General features: G+C 27.5%; 3 protein-coding genes across 3 annotated transcripts; 2 read left to right on the top strand and 1 right to left on the bottom strand.

Annotated features, from left to right (window-relative positions):
* Window positions 1-1724: 1724 nt before the first annotated feature.
* On the top strand, window positions 1725-8335 carry LOC149056994 (uncharacterized). Its single transcript, XM_089223557.1, has 8 exons — window positions 1725-2488; window positions 3043-3272; window positions 3929-4016; window positions 4090-4303; window positions 4370-4546; window positions 4615-4761; window positions 5087-5942; window positions 7952-8335. The coding sequence occupies exons 2-8, from the start codon at window positions 3193-3195 to the stop codon at window positions 8196-8198; spliced, it is 1809 nt and encodes a 602-aa protein (XP_089079683.1). The 5' UTR covers window positions 1725-2488; window positions 3043-3192; the 3' UTR covers window positions 8199-8335.
* LOC149056993 (uncharacterized) lies at window positions 8306-10846 on the bottom strand. Its single transcript, XM_089223558.1, has 4 exons — window positions 10701-10846; window positions 9827-10621; window positions 8857-9721; window positions 8306-8790 (listed from the first exon to the last, which is right to left on the bottom strand). Exons 3-4 carry the CDS (start codon window positions 9445-9447, stop codon window positions 8446-8448), a joined length of 936 nt encoding a protein of 311 aa, XP_089079684.1. The 5' UTR covers window positions 9448-9721; window positions 9827-10621; window positions 10701-10846; the 3' UTR covers window positions 8306-8445.
* Window positions 10847-10875: 29 nt separating this feature from the next.
* Window positions 10876-14258, top strand: LOC149056992 (uncharacterized). The gene is made up of 5 exons (XM_089223559.1): window positions 10876-11214; window positions 11431-11624; window positions 11729-11843; window positions 12001-12253; window positions 14170-14258. The coding sequence occupies exons 1-5, from the start codon at window positions 11153-11155 to the stop codon at window positions 14242-14244; spliced, it is 699 nt and encodes a 232-aa protein (XP_089079685.1). The 5' UTR covers window positions 10876-11152; the 3' UTR covers window positions 14245-14258.
* The last annotated feature ends 5144 nt before the right edge of the window (window positions 14259-19402 follow it).

Here is a 19402-nt window from a genome sequence, read left to right as displayed (position 1 = left end):
CTCAAGAAGCAGGAAGACATGGCCAGGTATTACAACCGTAAACGAGTTGACAATGTCACATATGACCAAGGGGAAGTTGTGGCAATGACCGTACCACCGACGCCAGGAGAGTCATCTAAACTACAAGTAAAGTACAGAGGACCTTTACAGGTGATAAAAGTTCTACCTAGCGACACTTATCATGTAGCCAGTATCCCAAGGGATGGTGGACGGGTATACAGTACTACAGCTCATGTATCCCAATTGAAGCAGTGGCGGCTAGTGAACGAGGAAGACAATGTATCTGATGAAGAGGACCCTCTGTCAGAGGAAGAAGATGCTAGCTCTGTTCGGGAGGATCTCAACAATGAGGAACCTAACGAGTCAGGCAGTAAGGTAGTCGGAGAGCCGCCAAAGAGGAGCAGACGCCCACCGGCCTACCTTGAAGACTATATTCAGTGACAATACGAGGACGCATTGGAGGTCAGGACGGCCGAGTGTTGGCTGCACTGAGCAATCCAGACTATTAGTTTTTAAGATATCAGTATTGTTATGTGTTATGCTTATGACTCTCTCAGTCTAGTCTCTGACGTTTAACGGACGACTTATTAGTTAACGCTTATTTCCTACGTTTTGTTTTTGGCAAATGTGCCGCATGTGTTCAAATAAAGTTTTTTTACTGTTTAAGTAAAGTTTGTTTTCTAATCCTGACAACGTAGTTAGTATCACCAAAAGATCCTAACAATTTTATAATTTTTTAATTAGGTACAATGATTTGAAATTTTTGAGATTTTGACAAAATTCGAACTTTAAATGATTATAAAAAAAAATCGTGCCTATGTATTTTTAACATTTTTCAACTAATGTTTTAACAATATATTAGAAAGCTTGTATTAAACTTTCAGACATTTTGGCCCATTAACTAAAATTTTATTGACAATTATATAAAAAAAAGTTAAAAAAATTGGAAACTGAAAATGTCCGTAAACAACTCAAAATAAGTCAAACTATTTTGAAAATGTTATGCTGTGTGGAAAATCCTTATATAAACATTCAGTCAACATTTCATGGAACTTCTGTTATTTCTTTTAGAGTTACACCAAAAATCAAAATCGGTTTAGCGAAAAATTCCCGTGTTTTCCTTAATTTTCCATTTGTTTTTCACGACCCTTTCAAAATTTTAAATTTTGACCTCCCAAAAGGCAAAAGTACCATGTACCAACTAGATTCACTTTCCAATCGAATAATATACCTACTGAAGTTGAATTACGCCACTGATTTATTTGTATATTATATTAAACGGGTTTTAAGCCCTTTAGCAAAATACAAATAATGATGAGTAGATTTTCAACTTAACTTATATATATTATAATATGCAGTTAAGAGGACGTAATACTGATATTTGTTGTCTCCGTCTTACCAGTGCGTAATATAGCAAAATTACGCTCGGCAGAACACTAGTAGCTCCTTTGGTTTAAAAATTAGAGTGAATTGACCTATTATGAAACTTGATGGTAAGAACATTATCTGTGTTTGTATGTTGGTTTTTTACGATAATTCAATTTTTAAGTGAGTTATGACCATTTTTAATTTACCGTAAATTATATACATATAACTTGCTTAAAAATTGAATTATCGTAAAAAACCAACGTACAAACACAGATAATGTTCTTACCATCAAGTTTCGTTATAGGTCGATTCACTCTAATTTTTAAACTAAAGGAGCTACAAGTGTTCTGCCGAGCGTAATTTTGCTATATTGCGCACTGGTAAGACGGAGACAACAAATACCAGTGTTATGTCCTCTTAACAATTAAAAAAAGTAAGTAATAGTTATATTAATAGTATATTATGGCGATAGCCGATAATAAATAACCGGTCGTTATCTCGTGCACTCTTCGCGCAATTCTATAAATATGGTAAATTCCGAGTATTGACTATCCTACGGCCCACAAGAGAACAATGCCGTGTTCCGATGTTTGTACAGTACTTCAGCAACTCACTTCTTGCCCATGTATCCTACCGTGACTATCTGTATTAGTACAGTCCTGCTGGGTCATTCTTTGTCAAACGTAAATTTGGAAATTGAATTTATTTACTGTCATTTGTCAAAGGTACGTTGATAATAATTGTTTGCTTTATAATTTTATTAAAGATATTTTTTTATGTACAATTAGCTGCCTATAGGCTATAAATTAAGTATAACAATTGAGTATTTAAGTGTTTATTGAGGTATAATATAGGTATACTATCAAATATTAATGCTGCCTATTATATTATTATAGCTATAATAGCTAGTACCTAGGTACTCAAATACTCAATGGCCTAACATAGATTATTCTGTGATGATTGAATCCTGAAAATATGTAAATAAATGTAAATCCTTTATGTAAAATATTTATAATTTTTCAGTGTAATAGCATCAGTCATGAACTCTATCCTTGATTTTTTGAAAAGCAGGAACATTGAGAATGCTGATCAAGTGGCCAGAGAGATGGATTTTAACAAGGTAGATAGCTAAATATTATGTGTGTTTATATTAGTACCTAATTAATCTGAATCACAAATTAAGATCTCAATTATCATCCTATGTTTCATTTATTGAATTTTATTTCTTGTTTAATCTTGTGAGACACCATTGTCAGTTAATGATTGAATCATGTGGCATTCAAAGTTGCTCAAAATACTAAATAGTATTATTTATACATTATTCGATTATTCCTACTAATACTCAGCCTTTTGTTAAATTGAATTCATCATAGAAAATTAGTCTTGGCTGTATTCTTAACAAAATCGCTGAAATTGTTTTAGCAAAAAAATATATATTTATAAATGTATAAATATACATATATACATATATGTTAAACTATAAAACTATAAACTATAAAATTTAATTTTATAAATTATAAAAGATCTGTATTTGAATGTTTATTGCTTTAATTTAGGTACCTACTAAGCCACTATAAGGTATTACTTTTTTCTAAAAGTTATTTTTTTTAAAATTAATAACTTTATGTACATTTTAATTTAAAATTAGTTGAGTGAGTTTTGAATTTATTATAGGTTGATTTAGCAGTTATATCAGTCTTAAAAGAAGATGATTATAAATTGTGTGATTGGTTACCGGGGTATGGTGATCGAATGGCCTTGATAAACTGGTCCAAACAAAATCAATAAAAAAAAAATAAAAAAAATAATTTACTAGACAAGTTGATGAACAAAGTCAAAAATGAAAATAGGAGATCATTTGGCGAAATGTGTAGTTCTGACGATACTGAACAACCACTTGTAAAGTAAGTTAATTTAGTAAAGCTTGTATAATTTCATACTTCATGCTAGGTACTTCAAACTTATGTTCATATTATTATTATTATTATTATATTCAATAAAATAATTAAGTTTTTTATTTTATCTTTTTAATAAATATTAAAATGAAAATTATATTGCTTTGTGCAAGTATTATCATTGATTATAATATATTACTATACAACTGTAGGGGTGGCCAACCCAAATGATCTTGCGGGCCACTTTGTAAATACATGACAATCCTGCGGGCCACATATAAAATTGTATTATTGTATAGATAATATAATAGTTTTAATTTATTGATTTTACCATTTAGTTAGATATTTGTTTCTCAAGGAAAACATTTCTCTATAAATCATTTTAGTTATATATTGAATCACCTAGAGTTGGTGGTAGGTGGTTTTTTCTTAATAGTGTCAGGTTCTGATATTTTGTCATCACTCACCACACCACTGCCTATCTATATATATATATCTAAGTACATAATATAGAATATAGATAGTATTATTAATTTGTAGTTTTCTTTCATAGTACAATTTTTTAGTTTATTCTTACTTCTTACATCTTTAATAATGCTTTAACAGTTATACGGTTCTAACATAACTAGTAACTAGGTATTGTTAAAAACCAAATTTCATTACAGAACCTTCAAGAGTAATGCATTCAAAACAACCAGATCTATTCAAATTGGTTGGCTCCATTTTGATAAGAAAGATAATAAATATAAACAGGTTGTTTCTATAAATATTTTATTTATAATTATTTTATCTATTTTTTTTCTTTAATATTTATTAATTTACATAGGTTAGAGAACCATCTGGCGGTGGTATTAGAAGTATTCAGTGTCCCAAGTATGCGAGGCCTGTTGATTTACTTCAAAAATCAAAAGAATTATTTTTCGGTCAGGATAATATGACAGTTTTTGGCAATTGGGAAGAGTTGGATGTTGAAATGTTTGATTTTAAAAGAAAACCTATGGAAGAAGATACAACAGTTGTAGGATTATATGAAAAAACTGGTAATTATTTTTTAATTGTCTTGCTAATTTTTTATATTTATGTACCTATGTAATGTATTTATTTAGGTCTGCCAAAACTGAGATATTACCTAGCTACTCGTAGAAAAAGTGGTATCCGTTCATTTATTCAAAATTCAAAAAATTATACTGAAGCTTCTATAGAACATGTAAATCCTCTAACCCCTGATCCACCTAAAAATGTAACTCTGGAATTTTTTGTTGGTGATAATTCTATAGTTGAAGGTGACTTACATTATTCTTATAGATTACTTAATTTAATATGTATCACATTAATATATTTTATTATTTAGAAATTGATCATAATGAAATAACAACAAATTTAGACTGTGATGAAGGCGATATTACCATACCTTTACATTCATCAACCATGTATGATATTGTGGAACTAAGTTTATCGCCTACTAGTTCATTAGAAGAGGACATCATGAACAATCAAGGTTAATACCATACACATTCATAAATCTGGAGGACTAGCTTCTTTAAAAAATAAAATATTATAATTTAATAACTCCTATAGTTATTATATTATTTAACATAATATTGCATCCCATTCAATAATTTTCCGATTCGAGCACAATTTTAATTTTAATAATCATAACATAAAAAAAAAATTATTTTAGATTTGTAAAGCACAAAATTGTTATGATTTGTAACTATAATGAATAATAATTTATGCGTTTTTGAAATACCTACCAAACAATCACTATAAATAGAATAATAAATTTGTAGTCCATATCATAATATTTAGTATTTTATTCATAGGTAAAATAATACAGGAGTTTTACCGAGACTTAGATTTGGAATGTAATGCTGCCATTCCGTCTACCAGTTCGAGCATTACAAGTAAAGAGGCTGAGAATATAATGCCCCCTATGCATCTAATTTTTCACCGCGGCAATGTTTTTGTAGAAATGATAGAAGCATTCAAAAGCATCGATAAACAAAAATGTTCAAACTTAATGGTTGAACTTATTCTTCCAAATGATGAGTCCGAAAAAGGCTTAGATGCAGGTGGTGTTTTTAGGGATACAATTTCAGAATTTTGGACCACTATGTATGAAACGTGCCCAGTTGGTACAAATGTCAAAATTCCATGTATAAGACATGACTTTAAAGAGGAAGAGTGGAAGTCAATGGCTAAAATATTGTACGTTGGTTGGGTTAATGCTAAGTACTTTCCTATTAAACTAGCTATGCCTATTATTGAACAAATGCTGTATGGTCATGTAACTTCAAAATTGATTCCAATATTTTTGTTAACTCTTGGTGAAAGTGACAACCAAATTTTGAATTCCGCGCTGAAAGATATTTCATCTGTAGACGAGGATGACTTGTTGGAGGCATTTAGCACTCTTGAATGCAGAACAGTGCCAAATGAATACAATCTCGTTGAACTTTTGGAAGAAATATCTCATAAGGAGTTAATACAAAAACCGCATTTCATTATTGAGCAATTCCGTAAAGAGCTCAAAGAAGTTACGATGAACACATTAATTACTCAAAAAAATCTACTTACGCTCTACAAAACAATGGAGCCTACCGCAAAAAATATCCTCAACATTTTATCATACACCGAAACCAATACTGATGAAATCAAGACATTTGGATTTCTTAAAAAGTAGGTTTATAGCATTAACAAAGAATAATTTTTAAATTTGCATTGATTTTAGATTTTGAGCGAAGCAATGAATGTATTGGTTTTACAATGATGTGTTTTTTTTTATATTTTTTTTTGTGTCTGTCATCACGTTTTAGCACAGTAAAAGTGCTTAGATTTTCTTCAATAGTACCTTTTCTGACAGGAAAGTGAATCTAGTTGGTACTTTGGGGGGTCAAAAGTAAACATTTTCCAGTAGTTTTCAAAAGTAACGTGAAAAACAAATGGAAAATTAAGGAAAAAACAGGAATTTTTACGCAACATTGATTTTTGACAAAATCGATTTTGGTTTTTGGTGTAACTCTTAAAGAAATTATTGTAGATACATGAAATTTTGACTGAATGTTTATAATATAAGCAGTTTCTATACACCATACCATTTTCAAAATATTTAAAAATTTTAAATAATTTTTTTGAGCTGTAAACAAACATTTTCAATTTCCAATCTTTTTAGTTTTTTTTTCTTTAAATATCTATAAAATTTGACCTATTGGTTAAAAATTCTTGAAAATTTAATAGAATGCTCCTAATATATTATTTCAAAGGTAGATGATAAATATTAAAAATCTGTAGTCACAATTTTTTTTTATAAGCATTTAAAGTTCGAATTTTGCCAAAATTTATCAATATCTCGAAAATTATAAATCATTGTAATTAAAAAATTATAAAATGTTTAGTTTTTATAACTAAGAATTGAAAATTTAAAACAAACATTCTCATAAATAATTCATACTGTAACCAAAAAATCTAAAAAATACATAAATACATTTATTTTTTACAGACATTTTAATTTCAAATTTAGACAACATTTCATATTTAAATCAAGAATAATGATTTTAGTTATTTTGTTATAATTTAAAAATATTATTTGTTGGTATATGAAACTTTTAGAGTATATTGTTATATTTTACATACACGCAATGGCATTTTAAAATGTAATTTTTTTGGGAAAAATTAAATTACCAACTATAGTAAATATAATGCCTAATACTAAAATTAATTACTTTATTCACAATAATATCATCAAATACACTTAGTAAGATATTATAGACCGACTGACCGTCTTCGCTCAGAATCGTTTTTCTTATACAATGATATTATATCATTGGATTCAAATTTAATACCTATCATGCATTATACAGTGACCTACTTGTAATCTACTGTACTGCCGTGCTAAGCCAAAATAGGGTATCTCCAATTTTGGCCGAAATGATTTTATTGGTTAAATAGGTTTATATAGTGATATTTTATCAATTTCAGAAGCCAAAATGAAGTATTTCCACTTTTTTCTTATCTAAAACATATGTTTAAATTAGTAACTTTAAGGGTATGTCCATAAATATTCACAAAACAGAAGCATTTTCACAGTAAATCCTAATAATTAGCAAAAACAGGGTATGTAACATGAAAATCATTGGAGTTACGTGAAAAAAGCTTATTTTTACATTGCTTTTAAAAACAGTATCTCCATATTATCAGACATTTTGCATCTTTCATTTTAAATATTGAATTATAATTTATAATGATAGGAATTAATAATATTTTACTCCAGTTTAGTGGATTTACTGTTTTTTAGCTTCTTATTCTGATTAGAAGTTTAAGGGTAAGTCCATTATCTTATACTTAGAATTATGCTAGACAATTAAAAATATCACCAATCAATTCTACAGGTAATAATTAGTAAATTGGAAAAAAAAAAATTTCAAAAAAAGTTTAAGGGACAGCGTATGAGTTCATTATGTTCCATATCTTGTTATGTCATTTTCCCAACATTTTAATTTTCGGAGATACCCTTTTTGAGGTTAGGACGGCAGTGTACAGCAGAGCGACATACACTTACCCGCCCTTTTTTATTGTTATATTGTATTTTTATTTTATTTTATTATATTATTTTTATATTATATTTTTATTTTTATATTGTACCTATTAGCTATTTATATAAATTTAATAATTCAATTTTGTCTTTTTAGGTTTATTAAAGAAACAACAAATGAGATTCGCCTTAAGTTTTTAAGATTTTCAACTGGAGCCGACGTTATAACACACAACCATATTAAAGTGGAATTTACAAATGTAGTTGGCCTGGCTCGTGCTCCTATAGCTCATACTTGTTCTGGGGTTTTAGAACTTCCCTCAAAGTATGAATACTTTGCGGATTTTCGGAAAGAGCTTAACTGCATACTGGCATCAAATATTTGGGTAATGGATATCTTGTAGGTTTTTCTTTAAGTTATTTGTTATTTATTGAATTTATATTCACTGTTTTTGTTTTTGTTAAAAACTTACTCGAGAAGATTGAAAAATTATTATGTTATGTATAACTCTTTAAAAATAAATTCACTCTAGACTGAAAATTTATTACATCTTGTCATTAAACTTAACTATTACTAAAAGTAAAAATAAAAATATTATTAAGATTTGTTTAATCAAATATAAAAATGTTATTAAGGTTTGTTTGATTAAATTAAATTGTATTTTCTAGCAGCTTATCAAATAATATTTTTAACTCAATATATAAATTTACCGCATCATAGACATCATTAGCATTTGTAACAACTAAATTATTTTCTTCAATTAAAATATGACATAACTCATAAATGGTTTCATCACATATTAATTCAGAAACAAATACACATTCGTCTTTACACACAGATATGTCTTCGTCCGGTACATCAAACAGATATGATTCTGAGTTCCACAAGTGAGGTAAATTAAACATGCTAGTTGGACGACCAGATGGTGCAATTGCATTCTTGGTGCTTCGAATTTTATGGCTGTTCCATTCATTCTTTATGTCATTCAGTTCACTCTAAAAATAAAAATTTGAATTTATTTAAAACAAAACATAAGTTATATCTTATGACAATAAACATACTCGAATTATGTCAATAAAACAAAATCTAATTAGATTTTTATCAACAAATGATCCGCTGAAATATCCATCATCTTTTATTGACTGAAACATATTCATCCAAAATTGACTGCAGTGTTTTCGAAGGTGACCCCACCAAGCTTCAATTCTTTGGTTAGCGGGGCTTGTTCCATATAAAAACGGTCGATTATTTGAAAGATTATTCCTATGAAAAAATTTCTGTATCTGTTCAATATGTCGATTTTCCATTCCCGCATCAGTTCTCAATGAAGTAGGACAACCTTTAAGCGTACTAACAGAATTAAAAAAAAATCCACCAATAACTTTGGGGTCATTACAAGTTGGTGCCGCCTCTAGCCATAAAATGTAACGAGAAAATCCATCAATGCATCCACTAATAGGAATTCCATAGGGTTTCAATTTGTCATAACAATCAGTGTGCCATAGGTAATTAGGACCTTTATTGTGATATTGCCGCCTTCTTAATCTTTTTCTTCTTCGAATAGCTACACCTTCAGGATCTAAGTCATTCAATAAATAACGAACCGTTTCTTGAGTAACAGTAAAACCATTCTGAATGCACTTTAAATGCATCCATTTGTAGCCATGGAGTTGAGATGAATGTTGGACTTGTGATGACAAAAAATCAGACAGTGGCAATAGATGAAAAATTTTTTCGTCGAGCAAGTGATAAGCTTTTTAATGTTCTCTTCAAGGTTCGTAAGCTCATAGAAATATTGTCATTTTTATGTAAAAATTCCAAGATTTCTGTATAATTGAGTCCCATATTAAAATATATTTTTATAGTTTGTTTAGATCCATAATAAAAAATTTGTATTAATTCAATACCTCAATACTCAATAGGTACCTATAATTGAATACAAGATGATAATAAGTACATTAAGTCATTATATCGGATAATTAAAACTTATAATTTTTAATATTATAAAGCAAATAATGACCATTGACATACCTTTTAATAAATAGTTCCAAGTTCCAAGTTCCAATTTCCAAATGTACATATGACAATGACTGAGATATAACGAAATAACTAAATAAGTCACACAATTAAAGTATTTAACAGCCACTGCCTTGTTTTAATTCATAATATCGACTTGTGAGTTGTTTTAATGCATAATTATGAAACAAAAAACATAAAAATGACTCTTCAACGCGTAATATTAGTAATTGGTAATTACGAGGTGTTCAATCCGTTATTACGATTTGTTCAATCCGTTATTACGAGTTGTTCAATCAATTATTACGAATATGTTCAATCCATTATTATAAATATGTTCAATCCATTATTACGACTTGTTCAATTCGTTATTACGAGTTTGTTCAATCCATTATTACGAGTTGTTCAATCCATTATTACGAGTTTGTTTAATCCATTATTACGAGTTGTTCAATCCATTATTATGAGTTGTTCAATCCATTATTATGACTTATCGAATATTCGAATCCGTTATTACGACTTATCGAATCCGTTATTACTAGTTATAATTCATAATAACGACTTGTGATAATCCATAATAATGAGATAAAAAAAACATATGGTTGGCCCTTCAACGCTTCCGTACAAAAGTAAGTAAAAATGGTACTTTATTGTTTAGTTATTAATAATAGTTTATTTAAAAATTAACATTTTATAAACTTAGTCAATATATTTTTTAGTTTCATAACAGAATGCTGGGATGGCACAAACCAACTTTCATTATTAATGGTTAATAACCATTTGCTTTTCAACTCTTCATTTGTAGGAAACCTATATGGATTAAAAGGTAATTTATTTATGAACTTAGATATAATATGTGTATCATTTTTAATTATAATGTAAACCTTACTTATATTACAGGTAGTATTTACTTGTGGAACTTTATGTCAGAATTTTTGGAATGTTTGGTTTTACAGCTTCTCACAGAGCACATAAAAACCATTTTAATTTTAAAATTTAAACTTTATAATTCAAAACATAAGTTTTAACCATAGACCTTATACTCATAGACGGAACGTGGTTGTAATTCCGGCGTCCAAGCGTGAGGGCGCTGATCAAGGACGCACGCCCGCACTCCGCACATGCGCACAAGGCCTATCGTATTGTACAATAATTTTTAATTCTGTTGCGCCTGCGACTTATCAACACACCGCGTACTATCACAATAGTATATTGCTGTTATATATTTTCTGGTTCTGATTTGAAATTTTCAATTCTTTCAACAAGTGTTTTTCTTGAGTTTTGCCGATTTTCCTTATTTGTATTGTTTAATTTAGTCTCAACTTTCAAATTTGTACTAAGATGCCTAGGAAGTGTATCATTTGCAATGTTTATGAAAGAAGTGGTGGCCAATCATTTTATTCGTAAGTAAAATAATCATATTTTAACATAATAGTCATAATAGTTTTCTTATATTTTTCATGTGTATCTTCGTGGTTTGTTCTATAAAAATATTTTTCTTTAAATATATGTTTTAATACTTTTTTTTTTTATTAGCTACCAATATTTAAAGAATTATAGCTCAACTATTACAACTAAATATACATAAATAGTTTTATTTTTTATTAATTTTATTTCAGCTTTCCTAAGGATGAAGGTCGCAAGAAGTTGTGGTTAAAAGCTTGTGGAATTAGCCTATATCTACCGTCATATAGAGTTTGTGAGGCTCATTTTTCTAATGAAGACTTTTTACCAAATGGTTACTTAACAAGTATTGCTATTCCAGAAAATATAAAATCTAAACAGCCAGAATTATTAGAATCCACAAATACAGGTATCTACCGTTTATATTTTGTAAATAATAAATAATAGTTTACAGTTAAATCTTAACATTTCAGTCTTATTTTTAAATAATTTTGTTGTAATTCAAAATTGCAGTTTTTGAGTCAACTTCTCAAGAAACTCTGTTGCCCGAAAAAATCACAATCGTATCAACAAATAGTATTTGTGTTACTCCAAAAAGGCGATGTTCTAGTGTATTGCCTGATGTGAGGTACATTATTATTTACATATTTATTACATTATTACATTTTATTACATATATTTATTTATATTACATTATTTACATTATTTAAAACACATTTTTTACATATTCACAGTAATTGATTATTTATATTTATGAACAAAATATTGGTCTTTTTATTTCAAAGTTCAAGTCAAAAACGAAAAACATTTAATCCAGATACGATTGGGGATTTATCGCCAAGTCACTTTAATACACCGAGGAAAGCTAAAAAGAATTTAGAAATGGTCAAATATAAGTTCAGCCAAAAACAAACCCAAAATGTAAATTTGAAAAAGCAGGTGAAGAGACTGCAGACCAAGCTCAAAACATATGATGACCTTATCCTTCAACTGAAAAGTAAAAATTTCATATCTGAAAATGCATCTGTTCATCTAAAGGTAATATTTTATTTCTTCATTTCTTAATTTTGTGTTTTTTTTGTGTTTAATTTGTGTTTTTTGTTTAATTGTTTGGAAAACCTGTTTGAGTGGATGTGATTGGGAAAAAAAAGTGAAGAAATAGATGAAGAATTATAATGAACAACTTAATAAGCTTAAAATTTTATTAATTTATATAATATATAAGTTGTATTTATTAAAATATATATTGTTGATTTTTGCCAAAGTACGCTGTTTTATTTATCAGTTATATGTTAATAATAAACTATGTTAAAAAAATGCATGTGATTTTAAAGTAGGTACTTGAGTAGGGATGTAAGTAATTTAAATGAATATATGTGTACAGTATAATAAAATAAGGCAATAAAACTTGTATCTAATGCCTATGATAATATATGTGAGAAACTCAATTTGTTATTGATGGTTTAAGGGTTTGTAATAAAATATTAAATTACCATAAGCATTTAATTATATTTTAAATCCTGTAAACAGTTTAAGTCAGCATATAAGAAATTATTAGTTCACAACGAAATAAGTGGATCACAATATGGCAACTGTATTTCTATACTTGATACAACACAAATGTCAGTAGTAAAAGTAGGACCAGATAGTATTATAAGCAATGATAGTGAACAAAACATAAATATAACTGACCACGATTATTTTAGAGCAATACATAGGATAACTCCCTTTTTAGATGAAGTGACAAGTTATATATCTGGTTTTGTTGTTAAAAAAATTTTTAAAAAAATCAACTGCAATACATGTCATAAATATTTAATTGATGATTCAGAACATATATTTAAATTAATAAGCGAAAAGGATAGAAATAACGCCTTAATTAAACCAAGCCAAGATATTGTTGAAATTTGTCAACAAGCAGAAACAGTTTTTCGAGCTCACGATGTTTTTTTACCTAATATTAAATCAAAAATTTTCTTTGCAATAAAAAACAATATTTATCAAAAACCTTACATTTTTAAACAGCTTGATAATCATTGTCTGGATCAGTAATTATTTAATACTCATAGAGATCAAATAATAAGTCTCACTATATTAACATATTTAAATTTAAGATTTCACCATGCAGCTTTAACAAAAGAAAAAAAAAATAGTAATTCGATTAGAAAAAAATGTACAAAACTTATTTTATTTAGAAATGAATAATATACGTATCTGGCTTATAATTGTTTTTTTTTTAAACTTAACTTTTTCAAATATTGACTAACTTTTTGTATATATTATTAATACATTTTTAGGGACTGAATTATACTATTATTTAATTCTGAATTATTTTAACTGCACTGCTTATAATTATATTTTTTTTAAACTTAACTTTTTGTAGATATTATTGATCAGTTTTTTGTGACTGAATTGTGACTGTTGACTTTTGAATATAAATTGTTCAATTCAACGATATTATAGAATATAATGTACCTATTAATTATACAAATATATTTTTACTTTTTTTTCCCCCTTTTACTGTCGAATGACGATCCTATTTATGTTTATATTCATTATATCATGATTTATACAATAATATTATAACATATAATATCCAGCTTCTTCTCTAAGTGCTTCTTTTTCCTTCTTTTTCAAGTTCTTCAACTTTCTATATTTATTATTATAAAATGTTCAGTTAGATAATATCATATATACTATATAATATAGTCTGTCGTCCAAGAGCTGCTTTCTTCACCATTTTTATAAAAAGCATATATTAAACTTATTTTATACTAGGTACTACTTACAACTTACTAGTACCTACTTACAAATTACAATAGAACTATTATAGTAATATAGTCTAGCTGATTATAATTTATAAGTCTATTTGGCTTTGGTCTATATAGTATACAATAATGAAGTTGTAATATTATAATATGGTATGTGTTAATAACAATGTTTTTGGTCGCAAGGAATGGCATCACTGCTGGCACGCTAGGAAAGACCGCACCACCCACCCGCATCCCGCCTGGATGTTCCGTCTATGAGTATAAGGTCTATGGTTTTAACCAAATAAACAAAATGCTATAACGCGGGGAATGATTTTAAAATATTATCATTCGTTGGTTGTCGTTATCCACGGACTAAGATATAATAGACTGGAAACGACATGGTCGGCGGGGGTCGGGGGACGGCCACCAAAAGATGTCACTGATAACAGACTGTGTTCTTGAAGTTTTCAGCGCTACTGGTGGTTTAAATTGGCGGTTCATTTTAAGTTATATATTTTAATATATAATATTAATAGCATGATAAATTAAATAATAAATTAATATTAAATAATAAATAATAAATAATAAATAATAAATTTAATTTATCATGATTAATAGTAAACCACGGAGGCACGGCGCACGACTATGGTCTAATATTATATGACTAAATAAATTTAATACAATTTAACTAATCTATTCAGTCATTGTCTAATATAAGCTATAGCGTAGTGGAGTTCCTTCATTGATTATTAAAACATTTTTTTTTTTTTAAATGCGTACTTGTAGCGTTAAAGGATGCACTAGTACAAAAAACAATCTCACGATTTCCTTTTTTAAACCTCCAAAAGCCAATTATTTAACTTGGAAATTAGCAGTAAGTAACGCTAATTGTGAGGAGACAGTTGTAAAATATGTATGTGCTGAACATTTTCGTCCTTATGGAATATTAAATAACTATTTGGTACCACACGATATTCCCAATGTAAGTATTACTTTATTATGCTTTTATTTAATTTTGTTGATACATAGCAGTAGTAAGTGGGGCACTTGAGCACACTTTTCCTAAAAATATCAGTAAAAGATCACAAGATTGATTTTCATCAGAAAATCATCAGAAAATGTAAACTTTATCAGAAACGCTCGCTTTATCAAAAATAGAACACAAAATGAAATAAATCATAAAAAGATCAGTAAAACGTAATTAAACATAAAAAGAACAATAAACTCATTAAATATTTAACGTTATCGTTCCGGAAATGTCTCCAACAATATTCTTGTGGCCAACAACATTATCGTGTGGTTCGCTTCCGTTAATATAATGACATCGTATGTATCATTGCATATTATTTAACATCGAATGTTTATCGTTGTGTATGTGTGTGTGTGTGTGTGTGTGTGTGTATTGTATACTATACAGCTCTCGAACAATACCTTTAGATTATTAATAATAATAACAACGACTAACATCTAAAGAACAAACGAACGAACAAACGAACGAACGAACGAACGTCTAACGTTGTTACGTTGTTACGTTGTTACGTTGTAAATTTTTTGTTAAATTTAGGAATGGAAATTATGCTTGTAAATTTTTCGTTCGGATCTTATTACAACACACAACTCAAATTTGTCCGTTGGTCGTTTGATGTAACACTCGAACCCCCCTACGTCTGTCATGATTTAGCGTCAATTCGCTATTGCATGACAAATTTCAGGGAGAGTGCCAGCTATGCGACCAACAACTTTTCAGTTCAGCCGGCGAGTTCGAATTAATTATGCTCGTCGATCATATTTATTAAATAATGAATTTGTTCTAGAATATTCGATAGACTTCCTACTATGTCACACGATATCTACGGATATCCTCATATAAGTAAAAATACCACATAGATAATTATAATAATAAAATGTTTGTTTGTTTGACCTACATATTATTTCTACATAAATTTATTTTAAATATTATTACTATAATGTATATTATTCGTAATATAACATATAATCTACGCAAAAATATATAAATATATTTGTCAAAAACATATATATTTGTATTAGTATATTGGGTCTTGAAAATAATATAAAATGATTTTTTGAACAATCGTATTCTATAACACGATCCCATGGATGATAATCTATGTATTATCAAATTTTTTAAATACAAACTCAATTTTCGAATGTTTGCATTTCGTTAATGTAATTAACCCGAATTATTGTCTTTATTCTATAAACGAAAAAATTAAAGACGTGCTGGTATATAATACAACTAATAACGATTTCGAATTATTGCCACTTTCCTATAAAACGGAAAAGATAAAGGCGTGCTGGAGTGTTACTCAATATATCTGCTCTATAAACGAGTATCTGTATATGTTAAGGAGTAAACGTTATTAAGAATATTTTACTTGCGGAATGTGGGCATTCAAAAATATTATGTATTAAATGCATTAGTTATTTTATAAGATTATGTTTTCAAGTTTCCCATCTCTTGAAATTAATTAATTATTACACATATATTACTATACACATGTTCAATTGCAGATATTAGATTCTTTAAAATAAATTATTGGATTGTTCTAAAAATAATTTTATGATCGTTAAAATTAAGTCAACATTATTAAATTAAATCACAATAATTTTTCAAATGTAATCAAATGCGGAATATGACCATTTGTCAATATCCTATAATTGTTATCCAAATTAAGATTTTGAACATCTTTTTTTGATAATTTAGAGAGTCTATCGGGTAGGGCTAGCTTAAATTCATTATCTACAATAACAGTTAATTTTTCACCATATTTAGTTTTGATAAATTCGAGGGAAGATGTGTGGTATTTTTTTCTGATTTAACTCGCTAAATTTTACAAATTTTAGACTCTCGTTTTTAATTAAGTGTTTTTGAAAATATTTTCAACGAATATATAAATTAATTCAGAATAATAATTATATAATGACATTGAGCGGCACATGGACATTTCAATTCGTCTTGAATTCTTAAATATTATAATACATACATTTTACTAATTGTGTAAAAAGTTTATTTTTCAGCTATTCCAAACTTGAGCAGAATCCGGCATCCATGAACAGATAACATCTGCAATACAACTCTATAGATTTATTATGAATATTTTATATTATTTGGGCTAAACATACTCAAGATTATTTGTCTTAAAATATTTTATTTTTTAAATTTTGCGATAGTACCTATATCTTAAGGAATGCTAATCAAATACTAAATTACCAAATTTAAATCAAGTTTTAATAATGCGACATTATTAGAATTATAAAATTTTAAAATTATAATATTTAAATTATAAGAGATATTTCAAGCTCCATAGCATCAAAAACTTCACCACAATGTCTTATGGAATCGTCTTCAATTTGTCTATCTAAAACAGCTAGATGAGCATTAATATTTTTTATTTTCGTCATATAATATTCTTTTTTGAAATCTGGTAAATCTGTAATTTTATTATAAATATAATCTTCCAAAGGCTTGTAGGTTGAATTTGAATATTGTACGGGATTTTGAAAATAAAATAACTTTTTTGAAAAATCGTATAGTATAGTTCGATCCCAGGGATGATAATCTTTATATACTTTAAGAATATCTTTATTTTTGAAATCCATATCTATTTCATTTTCTATAATATTTTCCAATTACAAACTCAATTTATTTTTTATTTTTTTATTTTTAAATTATAATCCAAAATTGCATATTCTCTTGATTGTTTATATTCATTTTAATCATTTAAAATAATATTCACAATTTCTCCGTTCTTAACAATGATGTTTTTACCCGGAATAATTTTTAAATTAATTTTTAAATTCAAATCGTCTAAAAACTGTTTACTTTTTTGATGGGATATTATATAATTTTCCAACATTAAGGATGTAATATTATTTCTTTTTTTATCTTTCAACGATGAATGTATACATTTAGGTTGGATTTGTTGTTTTATATATTTTAAAAACTCATCAACACCTGATTCCTTAATAGAATCTTTATACATTTCCATTTCATTTTGACTTAGTTCACCGTATATTAATTTCTCTATAAATCTATATAAATCTATGTCTCTTAATCTGTTAATTTTTTCCAAACATTTTAAAAATTCTATATTTTTTATTTTTAAACATTCCATCTTTTAATTTTTTTAATTTTATAAATTCTATAAACTCAAATAGTTATATTTAATAAAATAAAATAAAATATAGAATATTAATTTAAACATTATACTTTTCGTTATCTAATTCATTTATTAATTCTAAAAATGCTTTCTCCGAATAATCCAATAATATTATTTTATTTGATCGAAAAGTTATAATATCAGAACAATTTCTTTTAACAAAATCCTTAAGTCTATTAACTAAATCTATGGGATTAGGATTCTTCTTTGAATCTATAATTATATCAAATTCTGTCTTATATAAATTCTTTCTAGTTTTTGTATATTTTTCCTGTCCTCTTACAAACATGTATTCGTTTGAAGAATTTTTATTTTTAAATAAAATATAGTAGTGTTTTAGTTCTTTATCATTTGGATCAACATTTCGATCAGGTAAGGTTTTGACCAGTTTGTTGTTTATGTCATCCAATCTAATATTTGTTTCTTCATGACTTTTTTCCATAGACTCTAGTTTTTTGATAACAATTTGCATATCGTTACGTAATGAATTATTTTCGGATTTAATATTTTGGATTATTTGTTTTCTAATATTTGGTATCAATACGTCCTGTACAAAGTCTTGGAATGGTTCTGCATTCGGTTTGTTTGATCGCATTACAAGCCTATATATAAGCCCATTATATATAAAATAAGCCCATTATATATAAAATAAGCCCATTATATATAAAATAAATATTTCTTTATCTTTATTTGTTTTTTTGGTATGAGATGAGGGGTGGGTGGGTCCAATACATCCACCCCTTTCTTTCTTATATTTATCAGGAATATTATTTCTTATAAAATCTTTTAATGTATTTTTATTGTCACTATAACCTAAAATATTCAATAAATCTTTAGCTTTAAACCAAGGCTTATCTACAGTTCCTATTACTTCTATATCATTATTATCATATGAAAATATAGCATTAAAATCACTTAGAAAACCTTCAACCAAACTACTTCTCAAAGGAACATCTATTTCGTTTTGTAAATTATTAATTATTGAACTCATTACAGATTCATTGATATATAAAATAAATAAAAAACAAATCAATTTCTTTATTTAGTATCTAGCAATTTGGAATATAACACCTAATAATGTAATATATTTTAAGGAACATGTTAATGAATAATATTATTTATCACTAATATATTTTACAAGCAATGTTCAAGTTTTCCAACAATCCTGATTTTGGAGATGTTAAGGTCAACTGGCAACATTTATAGCATTTTTTTCTAAAACTCAAACAATTTCCAACAGCTCAACAACTCAA

The sequence above is a fragment of the Diuraphis noxia genome, unplaced genomic scaffold (genome assembly GCF_037042655.1).
Source record: "Diuraphis noxia isolate RWA-SAM2 unplaced genomic scaffold, SU_Dnox_SAM2 contig0003, whole genome shotgun sequence".
NCBI classification, from domain to species: domain Eukaryota; kingdom Metazoa; phylum Arthropoda; class Insecta; order Hemiptera; family Aphididae; genus Diuraphis; species Diuraphis noxia.
Note: the sequence above shows the minus strand (reverse complement) of the source record. Positions and strands in the feature narration are given on the sequence as shown.

What these genes read in the sequence shown, in the direction of transcription:
- LOC149056992 (XM_089223559.1), top strand. Translation starts at nt 11,153, where the DNA reads ATGCCTAGGAAGTGTATCATTTGCAATGTTTATGAAAGAAGTGGTGGC. An exon ending in GGTGGCCAATCATTTTATTC is followed by an intron (nt 11,215 to 11,430) that starts GTAAGTAAAATA and finishes ATTTTATTTCAG; the next exon opens with CTTTCCTAAGGATGAAGGTC. An exon ending in ATTAGAATCCACAAATACAG is followed by an intron (nt 11,625 to 11,728) that starts GTATCTACCGTT and finishes TCAAAATTGCAG; the next exon opens with TTTTTGAGTCAACTTCTCAA.
- LOC149056993 (XM_089223558.1), bottom strand. Translation starts at nt 9,447, where the DNA reads ATGCATTTAAAGTGCATTCAGAATGGTTTTACTGTTACTCAAGAAACG. An exon ending in GTTTTATTGACATAATTCGA is followed by an intron (nt 8,791 to 8,856) that starts GTATGTTTATTG and finishes TTTTATTTTTAG; the next exon opens with AGTGAACTGAATGACATAAA.
- LOC149056994 (XM_089223557.1), top strand. Translation starts at nt 3,193, where the DNA reads ATGAACAAAGTCAAAAATGAAAATAGGAGATCATTTGGCGAAATGTGT. An exon ending in ACTGAACAACCACTTGTAAA is followed by an intron (nt 3,273 to 3,928) that starts GTAAGTTAATTT and finishes ATTTCATTACAG; the next exon opens with AACCTTCAAGAGTAATGCAT. An exon ending in GGACATCATGAACAATCAAG is followed by an intron (nt 4,762 to 5,086) that starts GTTAATACCATA and finishes TTTTATTCATAG; the next exon opens with GTAAAATAATACAGGAGTTT.